The 21,426-nt window shown below is 36.1% G+C and overlaps 1 protein-coding gene across 6 annotated transcripts in view; it reads right to left on the bottom strand.

The window, feature by feature from the left end:
• Nbeal1 (neurobeachin like 1) overlaps positions 1-21,426 on the bottom strand; it is a 177,170-nt gene that overhangs the window by 35,956 nt on the left and 119,788 nt on the right. For all 6 annotated transcript variants that reach the window (XM_063237279.1, XM_063237281.1, XM_063237278.1 and 3 more), the window contains 9 exons: positions 17,226-17,352; positions 15,277-15,425; positions 14,078-14,211; positions 12,233-12,334; positions 11,297-11,392; positions 10,816-10,940; positions 9,291-9,431; positions 6,091-6,221; positions 2,882-2,991 (listed from right to left, as the gene is read on the bottom strand). In XM_063237279.1, the coding sequence (XP_063093349.1) occupies positions 2,882-2,991; positions 6,091-6,221; positions 9,291-9,431; positions 10,816-10,940; positions 11,297-11,392; positions 12,233-12,334; positions 14,078-14,211; positions 15,277-15,425; positions 17,226-17,352 (1,115 nt within the window). The remainder of the gene's footprint in view (positions 1-2,881; positions 2,992-6,090; positions 6,222-9,290; positions 9,432-10,815; positions 10,941-11,296; positions 11,393-12,232; positions 12,335-14,077; positions 14,212-15,276; positions 15,426-17,225; positions 17,353-21,426) is intronic.

The following is a 21,426-nucleotide window of genomic DNA, read 5'->3' as shown; positions in this document are numbered from 1 at the left end:
ATTTAAAAACTGAATTTACATGGAACTGCAAAAAAGGAGAGAAAAGAAAAGAAAGCTGTAAATCACTCCCTGCTACTCATCTAGCCAGCAAAAGGTAGACAGGGTAGCAGCAGAGATCTCACAGAGCAGGCAGTGAGGGTGATGAGCTTGCTACTGGAGACAGGAGCTAAGTAGGGGGCTTATGTTTCAGTCCCTGAAAGATAGAAAGGGCACCTCTTTTTGAGACAGGGTTTCTCTACATAGTTCAGGCTGGCCTTGAACTCACTATGTAGCCTAGGCTGGGTTTGAATTTGCAGCAGTTGCCGTGCCTCAGCCTTCCCAGTGCTGGGATAATTGGCATTTGTCACCATGCTTGACTCCCAACTGGCTTCTGTTAACTGCCTACAATGACATGTGGGAGGAATAAGATAGGTAAAAAGTGAACTATTTTTTTCATTTCATGAAACACTTTCAGTACACAGTTCTTTTTAAATCATAATTTGAATATGAGAGAGCCAGGTCTTTCTGGGTTTGAAAACTATTTTTCATTCCCAGAATCTACAAGCAGAAAGGTGTTCAAAACATTAAGTGGCCTAAGATAATGATTAAATCAGAATAGCAGTTAAATATAGCCTCAGGCAAGAGCTTCAAGGTTTTATTAGAGGGACCTAAATTAGATAGAGATCAATAGGCCCTGGGGGAGTCAGTGTAGAACGTGAGAAAGCATCAGAACTGAGGCTGAGGAGATCCCTGGAAGTCCGAGGCCAGCACTTTTAGCTTCATAGTGAGTTCAAGGCCAGTCTGAACTATATAGCCAGACCCTGACTCCAAAAAACAAAAGTCAGCAGCTCTAGGCCCATCTGAAGTGGTCATTTTTCCTTAAGAGCATTTCCATTTAGCCTAGAGTTGAAAAGAAATCATTTTGTAAAGTACCATGTAATGGCTTTTTGTCAAAACAGTTAAGAAAATCATTAGGTTTTAAAAAGGAATTATACTGGTTAAAAGAAGTAAGTTAAAAGAAGTAAAAACTGTTCAAAAAAGCAGAAACACCTTTGGCTTCCTGCTTACTATGGTTAGGTAAGAAGATGACAAAGATACTGTACTCACGTAAACAAACGTGCTTTTTATGGAAAAGAATGATTCAGAGAGGGAGAGTAAAGGGCACAGCTGACAGGCATTGAGAGCTACTCTCAGAGAATAGGACTGGGCCCTGATAAAAAATTTCAGAACAAATTCCTATTGGTATTCTGAATTGCAACAGACCAGCAACTGCAAGGGCCTCCTGTTTTTCTCTCCTTTTTGAATAAAAGTTCTAGTATAGTTCTCTTGCCCTATTTGGAACCGAAAAAGTTTTATTTCAGTCTTCAGATAATAAGAGAAGGAGCCAGACTTGAGTGTTGCAGCCATATTTATACCTGATTGAGGTAGGGGGACCCTGGACTTTAAAACTCAAGCCCTAAACAATCTACTACCTGGGGCTAAATCTGATCTGCTGCTGCACCTGTAATAGAAACCAGTAGCAGAAACCAGCCACCTATTTGCTGTTTTACTACAATGTCAGAAGTGGGTAAGTGTCTCAGACCTTACTATTTACAAAGCTAAACAATGTTTATTTACTACCCGGCCCTTGACCAGAAAACTGATTAATGGGACTGGGTGATATCTGGAGAGGAAATGAGTACAGTTTTGCCTACAGGAGGAATGTAAATACCTTAGGTTCACAGGGCAGACTGTATAGTGAGTTACAGATAGCTATAAACTGTTTCTCACTTTTACCATTAAGTGGAGTTTACTTTCCCTCATTTTTTTTTTTTTTTTTTGGTGTGGGGGATCAAACTCCTGCTTGCCAGGCAGGCGCTTATACCACTGAGCTAAATCCCCAGTCTAACTTTCCCTCCTCTTGATTCTGTACTCAGTATTTAATTACAAGGTAGCAGAAGTGAAGCCATTTACAATTCAGAGCCCAGGCTGGTGTCGAACTCAAGACTACCTGCTTGCAAGGCAGGCGCTTATGCCCCTGAGCTAAACCTCCAGCCCCTGAGGCTGGTGTCAAACTCTTAGGATAAAGGGACACTTCTGCCTCAGTCTTTTAAGTAGCTGGAACTACAGGCACATGCCCCAAGTCTGGCTAAGATTCTGGAATTTTCTTCAGCTTTTGGAATATTTGTTTCAACTTGACTAGTCAAATATCTCTAATTCAAAAATCTTGAGACCATAATGCTAAGTGAAATAAACAGAAGTAGAAGGTTAAATATTATATGGTTTCTCTTACGAGAGAAACCCAAAGTATAAATAAAGACCAAAATAAAAAGACAATGGGTGACAGGAACCAGAGAGGCAGCCTTCTGGATGATGGGAACAGGATCTAAGGATGGAAGGAGAGGGAAGAGTGGGTCAGGGAGGGGAATAAGGACTAAGATGCAGCATGTACGCAAACCAGCTCCCCATGGTGAGTGCACTCATGATGTATCTCAAAGATGTACTAAGAAAATTACATTTTCTAAAAAATCTGAAATGCTGGAAAATCCAAAACCAAGTAAGTTTAAAGATGCCCAACCGTATTCTGCTATGTATTCACGGACTGTTTTATATTCTCAACTGTATCAAAGGATTCATATTCTAAATTACTATACCATAACTTTTTAAAAGCAGTGTATATAAAACATTACAAATCTAGAAAAATAATAGTTGGATACATTTTATCTCATCTTTCTGAAAATACACCTTTATCTTCGCAATTTTTTTTTTTTAAATTTTTTTTTTTGTCTTTTTCCTTTCTATCGGTACCAGAGATTGAACTCACGACTACCTGCTTACAAGGCAGGCTCTTATGCCGCTGAGCTAAACCCCCAGCCCCTATCTTCGCAATTTAAAAAGTAAAAAAATTGTTTTAAAATCTTACCAGAGCTTTCCTATGTTTGTAGATGAAATCTTCAGCTGATTTGGCCCATTTAGGAAGAACGACATCATTTACTAGTTCTTTGGAAACTTGCAGACGACCCAAGTTAAATTCTAAGACATGTAAAAGATACATGTATCTTACCATTTTAGTCTTAGATAAATGAGGTAAGACACACAAATGAGGAGGGTGCATTACTAAGTAAAGCAGATTTTTTTCTTTAATTCTCACCTGCTGGCGGATAGTCTCTACCTTAATGAAAAACATTTATAGTAGTTTCAAATTACGTTATTTCAAAGTAAATCAGAAGAAGAATTAAGTTTTTTGTTGAGGGGAGACCTAGAACTACAACTGTTACTTTAACCTGAATGAAAATGTAATGCAGTATGAGGTAGAATACTGAAAATAAGTAACAGTGCGTCTAATGGTTCATTTACAAAATAAAGCTCATTAGAGCTCTTTGTTGTAACTTACACCTTAAATTTGCTCACTGGAACAACTGTATTTGCTTTCTAGAAGAATCAGGACATGAAAGAAATAAATACACACACATACATATATAGCCCAGGCTGGCTTTCAACTTATCCTCCTGCCTCTGACTTCTGAGCACCTGGGGATTATAGGGGTACGCCACCATGCCTAGCTAAGAATAATATACACACTACTATTCTAGGTAGGTATTTTCATAATAAAGATTTGCTTATATTGTTAGAACATGCCATTTTGATAAAACTTCCCCAAACAGGAAATTTTCCTAATCATACAATATGGGAGGAAAGTGTTAACACTAAAGAATTTCAAGAAGAAATATCTTAAAATAATATCTTAAACTAGTTTTAAAACAACTGTGTGCTGCCCCAAAATACTAGTATTTAAATGTCATAGAGTATTAGGATATAAGGTCTTTGGCTTTATGTCAGGTCAATCATTGTATTGTGTATTGTCCACCTGATGGTCATCTCCCCTTTTTATTTGCTAACAGAACCTTTATTCATTTGAGTGTCTGTTTATGCCCTGTATTCCATCTCCATTCAAGATGACTGGTGTGTGACCTCGCTCTGGAGAATGGGGCGAGGTTATGAGGAAGCGTGTCTCACTTTGGAGAAAGAATATGATAAATTAACATTTTAATTTCTTTTTTTCTTCTTCTTGTGCTGGGAACTGAACTCAGTCATTGCACTTGCCAGGCAGACGCTGTGCCACTGAACTATATCCTTGGCCCAACATTTTCATTTTTAAATACTTTTGTATCTACCTATGATGCTTAAGACTGCTTTAGTCCTTTGCAACTTTGAGAGAAACGAGTTGCAGACAACACCAAAATATTCAGAATGGAAGTGAAATACAGAAAGAAGTTGTCCTTGATAAGGTTAAGCTATCTCAAACTACCATATCTCTAGAATTTTGTTATAGAAAACACCAAAATTTCCTTATTCCCCATTCTGAGTTGGTTTTACTAACATTTTTTTTAAGGCAAACTAATAGATGTATGTTTTTTCCCGCCTAGCTCTTTTCAAACAAAGATATATATATATATATATATATATATATATATATATACACATACATACATACATATATATATATAATTAGGAAGGGAGGCAATCAAGAATCCTGCCAAAGACAGCACATTACAGTGATAAGGATAGTACTGTCAAGGTAAGTACTTTCGATTCTGGATCCAAATAGAGCTTGCTCACCTCACCTATCCCAGACATTCTGGAAACAGCAGTCTGGGACTTTGGTCAGACCTGGTCAACCTGTTTACCTGATTTTCTGACCTGAAAGTCTACCTCACCGAGAATCAGATGCCCTAACTCCTATGTTCCAGAGTGTTTGATAAAAGTGACAGAAGTCCTGTGTATGCTCTTTCCAGCATGCAAAAATGATTCTTCTGGCTGGAGATGTAGCTCAAAGGCACAGGGCCTGCCTGGCAAGCGCAAGGTGTTGAGTTTGATTACTAGTACCCAAAACCAAGTCAAATCAAACAAACAAACAAAAACAATCTATGTGAGGTAAGAAAAGTTGGTAATAACTCTTTATCCTGCAGAATTACTCTAAAAAACATTAATAGCAAAAATCTTAGCAGTTACTTTATTTGTGCTTTACTACTTACCAGTCCAATAATTTAAATACTCATTGATTTTTATAAGAGAATGCAACAGGAAATATGAAAAATGACAATTTTATCCAATCTATTCAATACAAGATTTGACTGGGTGAAATGATACCTGCCAAAGCAATGCTCCAGATAGTCAGTATGTGTGATGCTTGGGATAAAGCATTAAGTGGTTAAAAATAAATGCAGAAGTCAAGCATGGTGGTGTGTGCCTACAATCCCAGCACTCAGGAGGTTTGCCATGAGTTTGAGGTCAGCGTGGGCTACCTAGTCAAGTTCAAGGCCAACCTGGACTACATAGTGACACCCTATCTCATAAAACAAGAAACAAAAAAGCAAAACCACACAGAACTACCTTATCGAAGAAATAGTTGTATATTTTTAAAAACTTCATTTAATTCTGTGCTTCTCTATTTCAGAAACATAGATATGAATCTTCAAATGTTGTAATAAATGTCATTATTCTCCACTGCATTTTCTCATAAATTGTAAATCAGGAGTCTAAAAATTGTTTTTATAATGCAGTGATGGAGACCTTTTAAGAGCTTTTGATGATACAAACCTCCCACTGTGGCACACATGCCGTGCGTAAGTTTACCACCTGTGCTACAACAGGTCAAAGAGTCAGTATTTTCAGCTTTGTAAGCAATATCGTCTCTGTTGCAACTAGTCAAGTCTGCCATTAAACTGTAAAAGCCCCCAAAATAGATGATGCATAAGTGAATTGGCAGGCTGTGTTCCAATAAAACATTATTTATACAAGTATGAGTTTTTCCATATGTTTGGTCCACAGACATGTAGTTTGTGGACCCCTGTTCTAAATCCTTACTTAATGTAACAGTATATACACATTTTTGCTTCACTAATGAAACACTGTACGTTGACCAATTCTCTTATCATGAGTTCACATCTGCGTCAGTTATCTTAGTTCGCTAAAATATTTCCCTAAAAGGTAAAACTTGTGTCCTATTACTGACTAATCCATAGAAAGAATAAACGTTAAGTGACAAGACTTTACAAAACCGTCCTGAAAGATTTTTTTTTAGATCTTTCTATTGAACTTGCTGAGCTAAATTTTTATTCTATTTCTTACGATTTTGATTTTCCAAAAACTCTGGGAAGTAGAAGAATTCAGGAATAAGTTCTTTCACATCATACGGATTATCCATGAGAGCTTGCCAGGTAGCGGGGATGGAATGGAACTGTCGATCTGCACAGTCGAATCTGCATGTGGAAATTAGAAGAAAACAGTAGATACTGAATGAGAGCAACAAGGTATGAAACAAAACTTCTCCTGCAGGCTTCCAAACGATTACAGCCACACTTTCCTTAATCTTTATCATCTTACTCAAAAAATTAAAAGCCAAATCACACTGGAAGAAAGTTTTCAATTAAATTAAATACAATCCTAAGCTTAAAAAAAAGTATAAATTTGCTGAGTAAAATTAAATAACATTTTATATTTGAAAGTCAGCATTTAAATGTAACTAAACAGTATAGTATTAATGTATTTGATAAACAGGAATGCTGCTGATCTATCCCTTGATACATGATTATCTTTTCAAATTCTTCTACTAAAAAAGGGTCAATTAGGGAAACAGTCCCATAACCAAAGCTTTTGTGTTTTACTTGCATATACTATTGGCTTAATTTTATTTAATTTTCAATTCATTAATTCCATTTACATTCCACCATAAATACTTAGAGCATATGGTAGGGGGAAGAAGCTCAAGTGGAAATGCTACCATCTTTTCTTTAATCACAAAAAGGATAAACTCCTTTTATTTCCCAGATCTGTTTAATAAGTAATGATTTTGAGTCTAACAAGGATGTGATGTTCATGATAAACTTGACTCTTTAATGCCTATTAATTTTGCTGAGGGACAGCCGACCTCAGCAGAACTCTGAATCTAATCACAGAGAGATGAGGCCATGTGTGTGGCAGTTCAGTCACGTCCAAGAAGAGGGACAGAGCTGAGACAAACTAACATACTGCGCCATTCATTCCCGCAGGTGGACAGCTGGTGGCTTTGGTATTACCCAGTTGTGCAATCATCACCATGATCAATTTTAAAATATTCTCACTGCTCCAAGAAATGCTGTATCTACTGTCCAGGTGATTTTTTTTTTTTTTTTTGTACCGATAATTGAACTGAGAACCTCATGCTTGCCAGGCATGGCCTGTGCTGCTGAGCTATACTCTCAGCCTTAGAAATGCTGCTATCTAGGGAAGGTGCTTCCCAGTCGCTTTATCCTAACTGCTGGTGACCACTAATGTGTTTTCTGTCTTCATAGTTTTATTTTGGACAGTTCACAAAAGTCACACAGTACGTGGCCTTTTGCGTCTAGCTTTATGTTGCTCAGGAAAACATTTTCAGGGCCTATCCACATTGCAGCATGTACTCTGATTTACTCAGAGCTCAACCAGAGTCCATTCCGGATATGTCTATATACCTCTATTCATGTATTGGTGTATGGACGTGTGGGTGTTTTTACTTTTGGGGTATTACAATCAATGCTGCTAGGAACACTTGTGTGCAAGCTTTGGTCACAAAGTAATTCTATGTTTAATCTTCTCAAGAACTCAGAATCTTTTCCATAAAAGTTATGCTATTTTATGTTCTCAACATGTTTCTCAACATGCTCACCAGCAATAGTTCTTACCACTTTTCTGATAATGGTCATCCTAGTGGGTTTAAAAGTGTTCACTCCCTGTCCTGTTGGGAACTGAATTTAGGGGCTTGCATATGATAGGCAAGTGCTATCCCTCAGAGCTTATTCTCCAACCCTCCTATAGTTTTTCTTTTCTTTTCTTTTGAGACAGGGTCTTGTATGTGGTTTAGGCTAACTATGTAACCCAGGCTGGTCTCAAACTCATGGAAATCCTCCTGCCTCATCCTAGAATGATAGGCATACACCACACTTCCCATGGTTTTGATTTTAATTTTCCCAATGCTAATGATGTTGAGCATCTTTTGGTGTGTTTACTGGACATTTACATATTTTCTTTACAGAAAAGTCTATCATATCCTTTGGCCATTCTTAAACTGGATATTCTGTCTATTATTTAGTTGTAAAGGTCCTATATCAGTTTTTTTTTAATAGTGCTTCTTTAAAAACGGTGCTCATTTGCTTATAGTGTCCTTTAAAGTACTGAAGTTCTATAAAATCATTTAATTATAAAATTATGAAAAGTGGAAAAGACTAACTTATACTTCTCTGCATCTTATAAGGAAAAAAGTACCTGATATTGTGATAAATGTAACATTTTAGTGATGTTTAGTGACAAGGGAGTCCCTTTTTTATTTAAAAAATAAAAAAATATTTTATTTTTTAGAGTCTTTTGAAAGCTAAGGCTTTATTTAAAACAGTGATACAGAACAGCTGTGTTGGCGCACTCCTGTAATTCCAGCACTCTGGAGGCTGAGGCAAGATGATCACTAGGAGTTCAAGGCCAGCCTAAATTACATGGTGAGATCTTGTTTCAGGGGAAAGGGGGACAAAGGGATAGAGAACACAGGCTAACTGTGTGAGACAGAAGAGATACTGGAGATAAAAGAACAAGCAATTGCTTGCATAGCTCCTGACTGGGTGGGGGAAGACAATGTGGTCATGTTTAAAAATAAGGCAAAAGAGACAAAATATGTATCAGTAGGAAGCTCCCTGAAGATTTACATAGGAACAGAAGGATTCAGAGAGAACTTAGTTTCCTCAGATTTATAAGGAAAACATGAAATGTAAGTTGTCACAGACCTGTTTAAGCACCTGCTGTAAAGAGTGCCTCATTGCTCCATCTTGATAAATATTCTTAGGAGGACCATAGAGGCATTGCTGAAATCTGACTCTCTACAGATGGCTTAGATGTAGTTCTAAAGCAGATCTATCTCTGGTAAATTCCTCAAAGCAGCAGGGATTACAATAGGAATTTCCAAAGGTACACTGGGAAACCAGTGAAAAAGGTCTCTTAAAAAGTCACTTGTTTGACTCAGTTTGAGTGATTTATTCTCAAACTAGTTTGGCTGCTTTTATCTGAATCAAAACCTAAGGGAGAAATGAAAGGAGGGAAGGAGGGAAGGAGGAGGAGAGAAACAGAGGAGGCAGGGAGAGAAGGAGGGAAGATATAGAGAGGAGGAGGAGGAAGAGGAGAAGCAAAGGGGGAGCAGAGAGGGATAGGGAAGAGGAGGAGATGACGATGATGTGATGCGGCTGTTACACAGCAGAGGATGTCAAGGCACACAATCTTCAACATTAACATACACTGGAAGAAAACAGCTTACTTCCTTCCAAACATACCTTCCACTCTGCAGCTGGATGTGAAGGGTGGTGAATGGCTCCACACGGATAAGATAGTGCATGACACCCGCAGAATTTGAATAGTGAGTACCGTAATGGAATTTATCAATTGTTCCCATTGGATCCTCAAAATTTTCATATCTAAATAAAATGAAATGAGTTTTATAACCATAATGGCAAGTTCCATAAGGTGGCTTAGGTTTGTACTGTATTGCTGGAGAAAGTTTGGCTTTTTAAAAGAAAAAGTCAGTCCTTTATATGGTTCATTATCAAAGTGTAGTCATATTATATGCCTTTTATATTTTAATTTTTTTCTTTCAGGTCGCAGAGACTGAAGCCAGGGCTTCACTGAGCTACACCCCAGCCCGTTTTTATTTTACAATAGGTCCCAATAAATTGCCTCGGCTGAGCTTAAATCCTCTTGCCTCAGCCTCCCTGAATGCTGAGATGACAGGCATGCGCCACTAGCATGTTTAGTTTCATATCATATAAATATATGGACAAAGTCTTATTCCTTAAGGATTTTTCTAAACAATCTAATATTCCCAATACTGGATTCTGAAACTTTTTTGTTTTTTTTTTGAGATAGGGCCTTGCTGTGTAGTTCAGGTTGGCCTTGAGCTGACTATGCAGCCCTGGCTGGTCTCAAATTTGTGGTGATCTTCCTGCCTGTTTCCCAATTGCTGGGATTCACAGGTGTGCTTCATCACAGCTAACATTTTTGTTTTATGGAAATAATACATGTTCACTGTGAGAAAAACTAGGAACATGATTAAAATAGACAAAATTTAGTACTATAATTCAACTTCCCACAGGTAATCGCCTGCCTATTCTATTGTGTGAATTAATATACTAGTCTTTTAAAAAAATTTTTTTTTGATGGTACTATAGATTAACCCTGGTACTCTACCATGGGCTATACCTGCAGTTCTCCAAAAAAAGGAGGAAGAAAAAAAATATGAAATTGAACCCAGGGAGTGCTGAGCTATTTCCCTAATTCTTCAAATATTTTTATTTTGAGACAAAACCTTGCTGAGTTGCCCAGGTTGGCCTCACACTTGTGATCTTCTGGCCTCAGCCTCCTATGTAACTGGGATTACAGGCATGCACCACTATGTCTAACTCATTAGTTTTATTAATATCATTGTTAAATAATAGATTAGTGTTATTAATGTTGTATCTTTCAAAATGTTCTTATAACAGATGGATATTTACACATATTTTATCAGTAGGCTATGAAGTCTAAAATACCTGGGGGAAAATTTTTCCAGAACTAGCTTTAGCATACACTTATTACAAAGTGAAAAGAAATCCTGAGAAGCATCAATTTAAGTGTGGTGAAGAATTAAGTTACTTAAAGGACAACCAATATTTTATGAAAATTTAATGATGCAATTGGCCATCTGGCTAATAAAAGTAGTTGTGCGTTTAAAAAAAACAGGTTAACATTTGGTTGGTCACAGCAGAAATCAATAGAAATTCAAGCTGACAGTGGGAATATTCAAAACAGTTAAAAAGCACTTACTTTTCTCGCATGATTTTGGCATTTTTATCATTAACTACCCCAATTGGTTTGGAGAGATCTCGAAATACAGTGGGGTTATTAAGGTCCAATTCTCCTGAGGTATAATCTTGTAAAATCCAGGGAAACTAGGAGAGCCACAGTTTACAATTTAGACATTCCTAATATTCCCATATCTAATATAAAATGTTTATATAAAGGAATATTCTTTTAAAATATTTTCCTTACTGTATACATTTTACATAAATCGTTCAAATGTTTATTCATCTTTAATTCAGTGCTGTTATTTCCTATAATTCCACTGGAATTTTTCAATGAAGGGAAATCAAAAAAGGGCATCATATATTAGGCAGGTACTCTCCCATTTAACTATACCCCAGGTCCTATACATCTTTATAAATGAAATATAAGTATCATAAATATACTTTTATATATCAAAAAAATTGTAAGGCAATTCCTCATACAGGATTTACAAAAAACTTACCACAGGATATTGTGCAAGGTCATTATAGGTTCGTCCTGCCATTGTATTCAGTTGAATGAGGTAGTCAAAATTTGATATCTCTCTGTTCACCCATTTCTAGACAGCATAAAAAAATTAAAATAGCTTTTTTCTTTATTTTGTTTCATGCATAATTGATTTTACTGTTTAGGGAAAAAAAACACCACCTCTCATTATTTATTTATTTATTTATTTGGGTACCAGGAATGGAACTCTGCATCTTGTGTGTGCTAGGCAGCCGCTTATGCCACTGAGCCATATTCCCAGCCTCTGTAACTCTCATTATTTTTTGAGACACGGACTTGTCATGCTACCCAGGCTAATCTTGAACTTGTGAGTTTAAGTGATCCTCCTACCTCCATCTTTAGTTCAATGATTAGTTTCCTATAATTCCACTGGAATATTTTTTTAGCTCACATGTATGTACCACTACATCCAGTCATGGTTTGTTTGGTTTTTCTGAGACAGGATCTTGCTATGCCATTCAGGCTGTCACTGAACTCACTGTTTAGCCCAGGCCAGCATCAAACTCATGGCAATCCGCTAGCCTTGACTTCCAGAGTGCTGGGAAAACAGACACGTGCCACCACACCTGGTTGGCTCATGCATTTGTAAGAGGAAATTAATCCCATAGACTGAGTGATATGAAAGAGAGCAAGGTACTGTGCTTATGAAGAAAATTAGATTTAAAGATAATAGATCTTTTGACTGGAAAGATAGTAGTAATAATTACAAGAAAGTAATCTAAAGATGCAGGTTTTACTTTTAAGCAGAAGTCTGAGATAAAAAATGAACACTAAAAGCCAGGCAGAGTGGCAGGAGGATTGCTGCAAGTTTAAGGCTAGCCTGACCTACACAGGAAGATCCTTCTTCTAGCTGCCCCCACCATAAGAACACCACAATAATGACTTGTCCTACCTGTGTCAATCCTGATGCCTTAAATAACTCCTGTGGTGATCTTGTCCCGTAACTATTTGGAGAATTAAGTGATGATAGTCGGCTATATACTTTGTTTCTAACCTAAAAAAATACAACATTAAAGTAAAGACAAGTTTGGATTATAGTCTCAATGACAATTTTAGTGAGATATAATTCATCTTTTAAAGTATATAATTAAGTTGTACTTCAGTATATTCAGTTATGCAACTACTCCATTCATGTTATCCCTAGTTCTGCCTCCTTTATATCTCCTAATAGTCTCTTAATTCGTTTTCTGTCTCTAGGGATTTGGCTATTCTGTTCAGGTAAGTAGTTGATTGTGGCTTTAATGACTCCACTATCCCTGGTGCTGTGGATGTTGGAAATGTAATCCCCAAATTTCTATGCTAATAGCTGGAGTTGGGGTTTTTGGAAAGTAGTCAGGATTAGATATAATCATGAGGGTGGGGATCTTGTGATGCCATTAGTGGCTTTTTAACAAAAGAAAGACAGACTCAAATTAACATTGTTTTTCTCTCTTAGCCTGAGATGCACTTCCTTAATCTATGGTACTGGTATCATGCCTGTGGACCTTCTAGCTCCAGAACCATAGGCCAAAGAAACTTCTTTTCAATTACCATGTCTCAGGTACTTTGGAATAGTAACAGAAAATGGACTAAGGCATTTGGTGAAGTCATCTATCTTTTGCAAAACTTATATAGTGTAAAGTCATTAGACGTTTAAGTTGGAAAACTTGCTTGCCTGGTTTAAATTCAGTTATGCTATTTACTAATGATCCTGACAAATAATTTGATTTGCTGCATCTCATTTGTAAACAATATAACTTCTACCCTGAAGTGTTATATTCAGAGCTATACAAATACAAAGTAATAAAATTCACCTGTGAATTTCAGTTTTCTCATCTGTACAATAACGGGATTTGCCATATTAACTACAAGGTTGTTATAAAGATTAGATATTTTATGCAAATGTGGTTTAAAAGTTAAGAAGATATACAGACGCATTTAGCAGGACAGGCTTGGTTAATTACATGACGCAGTCTTTCATCAAACTACCCTCTGTGCATTTCTATGAAGGGGATTTATTTTTAATAGCAAAAAGGTAGCCTTTCCTTAAATCAGAACAATGGTCTTTAAAACATCTGAATCGGATCATCTGTAAGTAAGCCTGAGTCCTGCAAAAGAACAGTGAATTAGTTACTTTCTGTGCTAATCTGGGTTTTCTGAGTAGTCTGAAGGCAGAATTAAACATGGAAAGATCCAGTTGGGACAGAGACTAGGAAAGTAAGGAGAGCTGTCAGAACGTGAAGCCTTTCTGACCCCCAGTGAATGAGAAGGAGAGAAGGTTCTGGGCAAGTGCTATAAGGAACAGGTCCAGGTTATACAGCTAGTGGCAGAGACGGTACTTGGATCCAGGTAATCTGGTTTCAGAGCCTGTATGCTTAACTACTTACACTAGTTAAGAACTTATTATATTCCATGAAGAAATAAAGGCCCTATTATTGTTGAATTTGAACCCAATCTAATTTAATAAATTCAGTCATAATCTTATATATTATATTATAATTGGATATTAACAAGGCATTTATTTATAGCAACATTCTATCAACTATATTTACATACACATCTATACACACATACACATACATATGAATCACAAACAACCACCTTGCCAATGGTGCGATATAATGATTAGTTCCCAAGGTATATATTTTTTCTTTAATATTTTCTCTTGACAAGAGTATACTCCAAAGTTCCATCAGAGTTTACTAGCTGGAAAGTTATTTTTAGCTAATACTTTGGAATTTCCAGAAAGGTAGCATACCTCTTTTTTGAAATTGAGAAAGTAGCTGGACTGGTCAACATGAAAAATCTCAAGGGCTGATCTCCTTAAGTTGTAACGCCGTAAGTGAATCTCTCGAATTTGGGAATGTGGCCACTTGAAATCAAAGCCCACTCCTGAAAACAGAAGAAATCCTGTGGCTTAGGTATTGCATAAAGTTACTCATGCTTTGAAGCAAATAAAATACTGTCTTGTTCCTGATAAAAATATAACTTAGGGAAAGGAATTCTACATTATAAAAACTATTTGTTATAGCCACTGGATGTTTAAATTGCTTCTTTTAAAACTATTTCAAAATTCTATGGCCATTCTGCTGTTTTGTAAGAATAGAGAATAATTGTGACCACTATCTTGGACATAGGTCTGTGTTGGCATTTTAATCAACCTTTTAATTATTCTTTCGTGGTACTGGGGAGTTAGCCTTCAGCCTTAACATGCAAGGCAAATGCTCTAACACTAAGAACAGTCCTTAAAATTGTTTTTCAGAAGTTATTTTGAAGTCAGGCATGGAAATAACTATCTGTAATCTCAGCAATCTGAGAGGCTGAAGCAAGAGGATGGCAAATTCAGTCTAGGTAACTGATTAACTTAGTGAGACAATATCTCAAAATAAGTAATTAAAAATTAATGAAGAGAGTAATTCAATGTCAAGCCACTGGTATACCACTGGTCAAGCCACTGGTAACCACTGTTCCTGGTATAACACCAGGAACAAAAACAAAAACAAGGCAGAGTGAGACAGACAGACACAGAGACAGAGACAAAATGAGAATGAATGTCTGGTTAAGTGTCTAAATTGCCCAGGGTGGACTCCCACTGGCAATCTTCCTGCCTATACCTCCCAGAGTGCTGGGATTAAGGGTAGGCATCATGACATCTAGTTTCATCAGTCTTTTATTAACACATAAGGAATTAGGAGAGACGCCTACAGGTATGTATACAAAGGTCTGATAAAATGAACACTGTCTTTTATAATTTAAAAATCATTAATAATAAATGAAAGCATTCCCTTCCAACATACTGATAAATAAATTTAACCCCAGACTGACTTCCCATTTTTCATTTTACATGATAGACTACAATTTCAATGTTCTATCTTACTGCTTTCTTCTTCTCATTTGGGATTTATTAAACTGAATACTTAATTAATACATCAAAGTTATTTTTCTAGAACTTCTCACCATCTTCTTTTTCAATGCTGCCATCATAGAAGTATATGTGTTGAGTAGTGATTTCTAATTTGCCAGGAATTACATCAATTATTGTAATAAGTTCACAATCTTCTGTCAACACCAATTTTTCTTTTTGATCCTGTTCTTCTTTCTCATTACTGTAAAAACAAACCGACAATCAAAAACTTAAGCTTAAGCTTAAACATAAACTTAAGCTTGCTTAAATAGAAAAGAGTATATTTAAATACAAATCTCATATCTAAAATTAGATATGAGATTGCCCCCCAAAAGAATATCTCAATTACCTGTAAGAAACATTCTATCAAGAAACTACTTAAATGTTATACAAATATTATCCAATGATTCAGTTTCATAAAAATGCTTTATATTTTAATTTTATACAACTGAGTCAAGCTAAATGAAGTTAAGTGAATTGGCAGAAGATAATTAAAAATGGCAGTATTTGTCATATGATTTTAGTTCCATTAGAAACATGAGTTGACCCATGTTTTGTAAACGATTATCAGTACTAATGATTATCAGGGCTAATAATTGCTTTTTTTTTTTTTTTTTTTTTGTTGTAATACCAGGGATTGAACTCAGGACCTTGCACTTGCCCAAAGGCAGGTGCTTATGCTGCTGAGCCAAATCCCCAGTCACTAATTATTACTTTTAAAGTATAAAGTAAGACTGTAAAAGTAACTGAAACAGAGGGTCACTATCACAACATCCTCCTGATGAAGGGACTGGTGCTAACCCAAGAGTTCCTCTGAGTACACACTACAGTCCTGCATCTTAGAAGAAGCATTAGCAGTTGTACTTCTCGGAGAGAGTAACCACAAAGGGGCAGTCATTAGGTGGCTCAGGTGCCTGGACCTGCCAGTTACACAAACAGGAGTGCACACCACTCAGGAAACATTACACAAGTAAATCTGTAAGCTGCTCCCCAGGACTAACCATTCTACATATGCCTACACAGTGAGACCCTGTCTCCAAAAGCAACCAAAACCAAATAAAAGGTTGTCAATAGTATTCCTTTTTATTTGCAGATACATCTTTCTTTTACTCCTCATCAGTCTGGCTAGAGGTTTATGTTTATTGCTATTTTTTTCTTAATAACCAAACTTTTTTCTTTTTCTGCTGTTTCCCTTCAGGGATTTCTGCTTTCACCTTTAATTTTGCTTTTGATTTTGTATTTCATACGGTACATTTCCTTATTTATTGATGACATTGGGGATAAAATCCAGGGCCCTGTGCAAGCTAGGCAAGGGCTGTACACAGAGTTCCACCTTCAGGCCCTGCACTGCATATTTTTATTAGCTATGGGTTGAACCTTAAATATCCCACAACTGTCCCCAGTGTGCAATATTCAGAGATGGGGCCTTCAGGAAGTGACTGAATCATGGGGGCTCTGACTTCATGGATGCATCGATCTACTTATGGATTCATAACTTAATAGGTTGGGGCAGAGTCTTTTTTATAAAATCCACTCTCTCTCCCAGTGCTGCCTGAAAGCCGTGAGGTGAGTAGCTTTACTCCACTGAATGTTCCTGGCCAGAGTGTTCTGCTTCATCACAGCCCAGAATTAACAGTCAACTGGCAACTAACTGGAACTTTGAAATTGTGAGCCAAAATAAAAATTTATTCCTTTTAGATAATTTTCTAGGTATTTTGTCACAGTGACAGAAAGATAGCATTACCTTAAACACAGCTTTAGCTGTATCTCATACACTTTATTATCTTGCTGTTATATATTTTCTAATTTCAGTGTCCAGCTCCAAGTAATCTCAGTCCTAAAATGCCTTCCTCAATAATCTCAGTGAACTCTGACAGATTTGCATTAGCATTACATGCTGGATCACAGAAGTATACAGTTAAAATTTCAAGCAAGTCTACAATTCGGCAATCCCATTTCTTATAACAAAATAACTAAAAATTCTTGCTGCAGTCATACATACGTATTTACTCTGGCTGTTATGTCCTCTTCAAAAAGTTCTAATTTATCTTCCTCCATGTCACTAACCTTCACTTGTTTTGCTACTTCTAAAAGCAATGAATCACTGGAAGGCTGTGAGTGCTGGAGACCTGTTAAAAGACAAAATATCTACTAACCATATAGTAAAAAACAAAACAAATCATAAAGAAAAAATAGTATTATAGTCCTATAATTTCCATTAACTATACAATAGTTTGTAAATTTCAAGTAAAGAAGGTATGTTAATTTAGAATAATCTATGATGCTTGATGGTGACTTTTTTTTTCCCCTAACAAGGAAGTGAAGATGGTGACTTTTTAAGCATGTGGTAAGAAATATAAATGTATTAAAATATGTGAAATATTTTTAATGATGGCATTAACTGTTTCTGAAATAGGCCAAATAGTTAGTTGAGTAGAGTGATGCATGCCTGTAATCCCAGCACTCAGGAGGTTGAGGCAGGAGGATGGCTGCAAGTTCGATGTCAGCCTAAACTACATACTGAGACCCTGTCTTGAAACAAAAAGAAATAGGTTATCTACTATAGTTTGATACAAATACAAAACTAACGTTATGTACATAAATGACACTCTTCATTATTCACACTTATAGTTAATTCTGTAGCATACCTGAAATGAACCCAAAGAATCACTCCCACTATATTAAAAAATTATTTTTATTATGCATTTGTAAAGAAATACTAAGAAAGAATATAGGAAAATTGTCTTTAATTGAAAGATAAAATACAGACCGAGAACTAATGTTTTACTTTGTGGAGTACATGGCATTTAATCAATAATTCTATTATATGTATGTACAATAAATATAACATCACAAATGAAACACTTTGTAGGAAAGTAGAGCTGTTACAATGAAAAGAACATAAGCTGTGACATAATAAACTTAGCTTCAGATTCCATTTTACCACTTATTAGCTACAAGATCTCATGATTTTATTATTTCCCTTTTTTGTGTGGCACTAGAAATTGAATCTAAGGCCTTGTTCATGCTGATAAATACTCTCCCACGGAGCTATATTCCCAGCTGCTCCCCACAGCCTTTAAAATTTTTTCTTTTGAGGGGTTGGGGATTTAGTTCAGCGGCATAAGTGCCTGCCTTGCAAGCAGGCAGTCGTGAGTTCGATCCCTGGTACCAGTAAAAACAAAAAAGACAAAAAAAAAAAAATTTTTTTTTTCTTTTGAGACAAGGTCTTCCTAAATTGTCCTAAGGTGTTCCTAAGTTCTCCTGCCACAGCCTTCTGAATAGCTCGAATTACAGGAAGGTGCTTCAGTAAATGTTATCTATGTTTTAAAGTTGAAAGAATTTATCACAGAGTAGTTATTGATATAAAAGGTAATATATGAGACATTAAATAAATCTTTCATTAATACATTCAGCTTCTCAACTATCTTAACAGGCCTGAGAACAACAGTATTACAGTATATCCCTTATAGGCAAGAATTAAAAATTCTTAAGATTTATAAATGAACATATTTCATTCATGGGAAATACTAATTCATACTAACATAAGACTGCAAATAACTATAAAAAACACTACATCAAAACATTATAAAGATTATTTATCTTTCAGCTTCTCAAATGGTATCACTGCTCAGACATAAAATGTATGAACCTATTTGGAGTTGCATTTTTCTGTGTAATCTGATTTCAACACACTTTCTTCTACCTAGTCCATAATTTTCCTATAACATGTTGGCAACTGTTCCTGCTGAACATGTTTCTTTCATAAGCTCCCAATAAAAAAACTGTTGAAACATTTAATTAAACAAAGCACATAAGAATGCAATACAAATGAAAAAGCAGGAAGTCCAGACACATCTGATATAAACAGAACTGACTTTATGTAGATGAATGACACCACTCCATTAAAGATTGGTCAGACTGGGTGGATAGAAGTCATAAAGTGCAGGGGGCCAAGTGGGAAATCTGCAAAATTGGGGAAAGACAGCCCCAAACTCAGCCATGACAACAGCAAAGGAAATAAAAATTAGGAAAAATATTCAAAAGGTATGTGAGAACTAAGATCAACATGTACCTAAAATTTAAAGCTATTGTGGTATACGGGATTAAGAGAGGTGAGAGAAGATAACAATAGTGATTTTAATTTGAACAATTAATACATGAAGACAATGAGAACTAGAATACAAGATAGAAGAGAAACAGAATCTAGGATATATGATACATAAATGGGAAAAGATAACTAATTTAGCTTCAGAAATATCAATTATATGGAGGCTGTAGAGGAGATATTTATAGGACAAAGTGTCATTACATACACAGTGGTAAAGCCTGGAATGACCAGAGGAAACAGGTAAAAGGCAAGATGATAGATGTGGATCTGGGAACACCAACACTTAAAAGATGAGAAAAAAGTTTTAGAAAAAAAAAAAAAGATGACGACAAAACTGATATGAAAGAAAGAAGTAACATACCAGAGATAACAAAGAAATACATTTATGAGGAGAATGACTACTAAATGCTTCAACAGAAGTACAAAAATCAGAAGAAAGCAAAATATTATGTAGTTAATTCAGAAATGTATATATTTCAAGGAACTGTACATGTCTTAAAATACATGAAGCTGTTGATCTTTTACTATCTCCATTTTCACAAGAAATATGTAATTTTCTTTCTTTACTATAGTTTTAATGTCACCATTATCCTTGCAGTGAATTTTTAAAATAGGTAATGAGAAAGACTGAGATGAAAAAAGGAGAAAGGATACTCATTTTCCTGGATTCAAAACACCTGAGAGATCAAGACATTATTAAAATTACACCTGTATACATATGTAGGGGGATAAAATGGGGAGAAGGAATTTCTTGGGGTACAATTTCTTGGCAAATGTCAGTAAAATGATGTGGGATTCTACTGCTTAAATCATTCAGTAGAGAAAATCATTCATTCATTAGTCTCAGGACACTAAAAGGGAAGGAAAGCTATATATAATTGGCTGCTGCTATGTAAGATACATTAAAAGTTGGTGGTTGTATTATGGACAAGGACACTAGTTTTCACTGAGGAAAACCACTTACTGTTGTTATCTGGCTTATTTTAGAATATAAGACCCTAAAGAGCAGACAACATGGCTTTGCTTATACAGTACCAACATGTTAAATTAAGCATGAAGATCTTTTAAAAGTTGGCACTTATTTCACCTATAACCTAGTCACTGAAAACAATGTGCAGAGGTAGAACTAACTACAATCTAGTATATAGATGAATGTCAACGGCTTTACAAATAATATTTTGAGTGTGACCTATCTTCAAAAAGATGACAGATAAGACAAGTGAGATGGGTAGAAATAAAGGGCTTCATTAGGAGTTGTACAATATCCTTAAAATCTGTTTTGAAATACTGCTAGAGTAACATTATATTAATTATATTATATTATATTTTATATTATATTTTACTTTATTTGTGGTTCTGGGGATATATACTAGGACCTTGAGCATGCTAGGCATGGAGCATCCATGTTAAATATTTTGAAGTATCAGTACATCAAAAACATTAAAGGTTTAGTTATTTAGAATTAGGTTTTTATTAACCGAGATAGGGTCTTGCTATATATATTGAGGCTGGCCTTGAACTCACGATGTAGCCCAGACCAGCCTCAAACTTTCAGCCATCCTCCTGCCCTCAGCCCAATGAGCTGCTGGGATTTTAGCTATGTGCTATAGTGAGCCCTTTTCAGTACTCGTCACAGTCTGGGAAATTTATATTTGTAATAAAATGGAAAAGTTACTGGAATTCTAGCAAGTTTTTAAATCTACTTTTACCACTGTCAATGCAACCCATGGCAAGAAAAAAAACACTAACATGTGTTTATAATTATGAGGAGCCAAGGAGCCCTAACTCCAGCCAAGATGAAGGTTCATCGGAACAAAGGCCCAGTTTAGATTTTATTAGTTCATGAAGGGAGTAGTTGAGGATGAGTGACTGTGAGAATGGCAGGAAACACATGAGTACTGTGAGCTGGGTTCGGTAGGAGGCCTGAAATCACCTCTGCAATATACAGAGAAGGATATACTGAGAGACCTGTCTGTATAACACAATTGAGGTAGCATTTAATGTTTGCAGGGTGGTGCTACAGCTCTGATGTGCAAACTTCTGCCCTGGAAAGTCACAGCCTCTCTTCTCAAGGCTGAACCCAGCTGACAGC

This window comes from Cavia porcellus, unplaced genomic scaffold (genome assembly GCF_034190915.1).
Source record: "Cavia porcellus strain 051 isolate PalLab524CR breed Dunkin Hartley unplaced genomic scaffold, mCavPor4.1 scaffold_26, whole genome shotgun sequence".
Lineage (NCBI taxonomy): Eukaryota > Metazoa > Chordata > Mammalia > Rodentia > Caviidae > Cavia > Cavia porcellus.
This window is presented reverse-complemented; position numbering and strand designations above follow the sequence as displayed.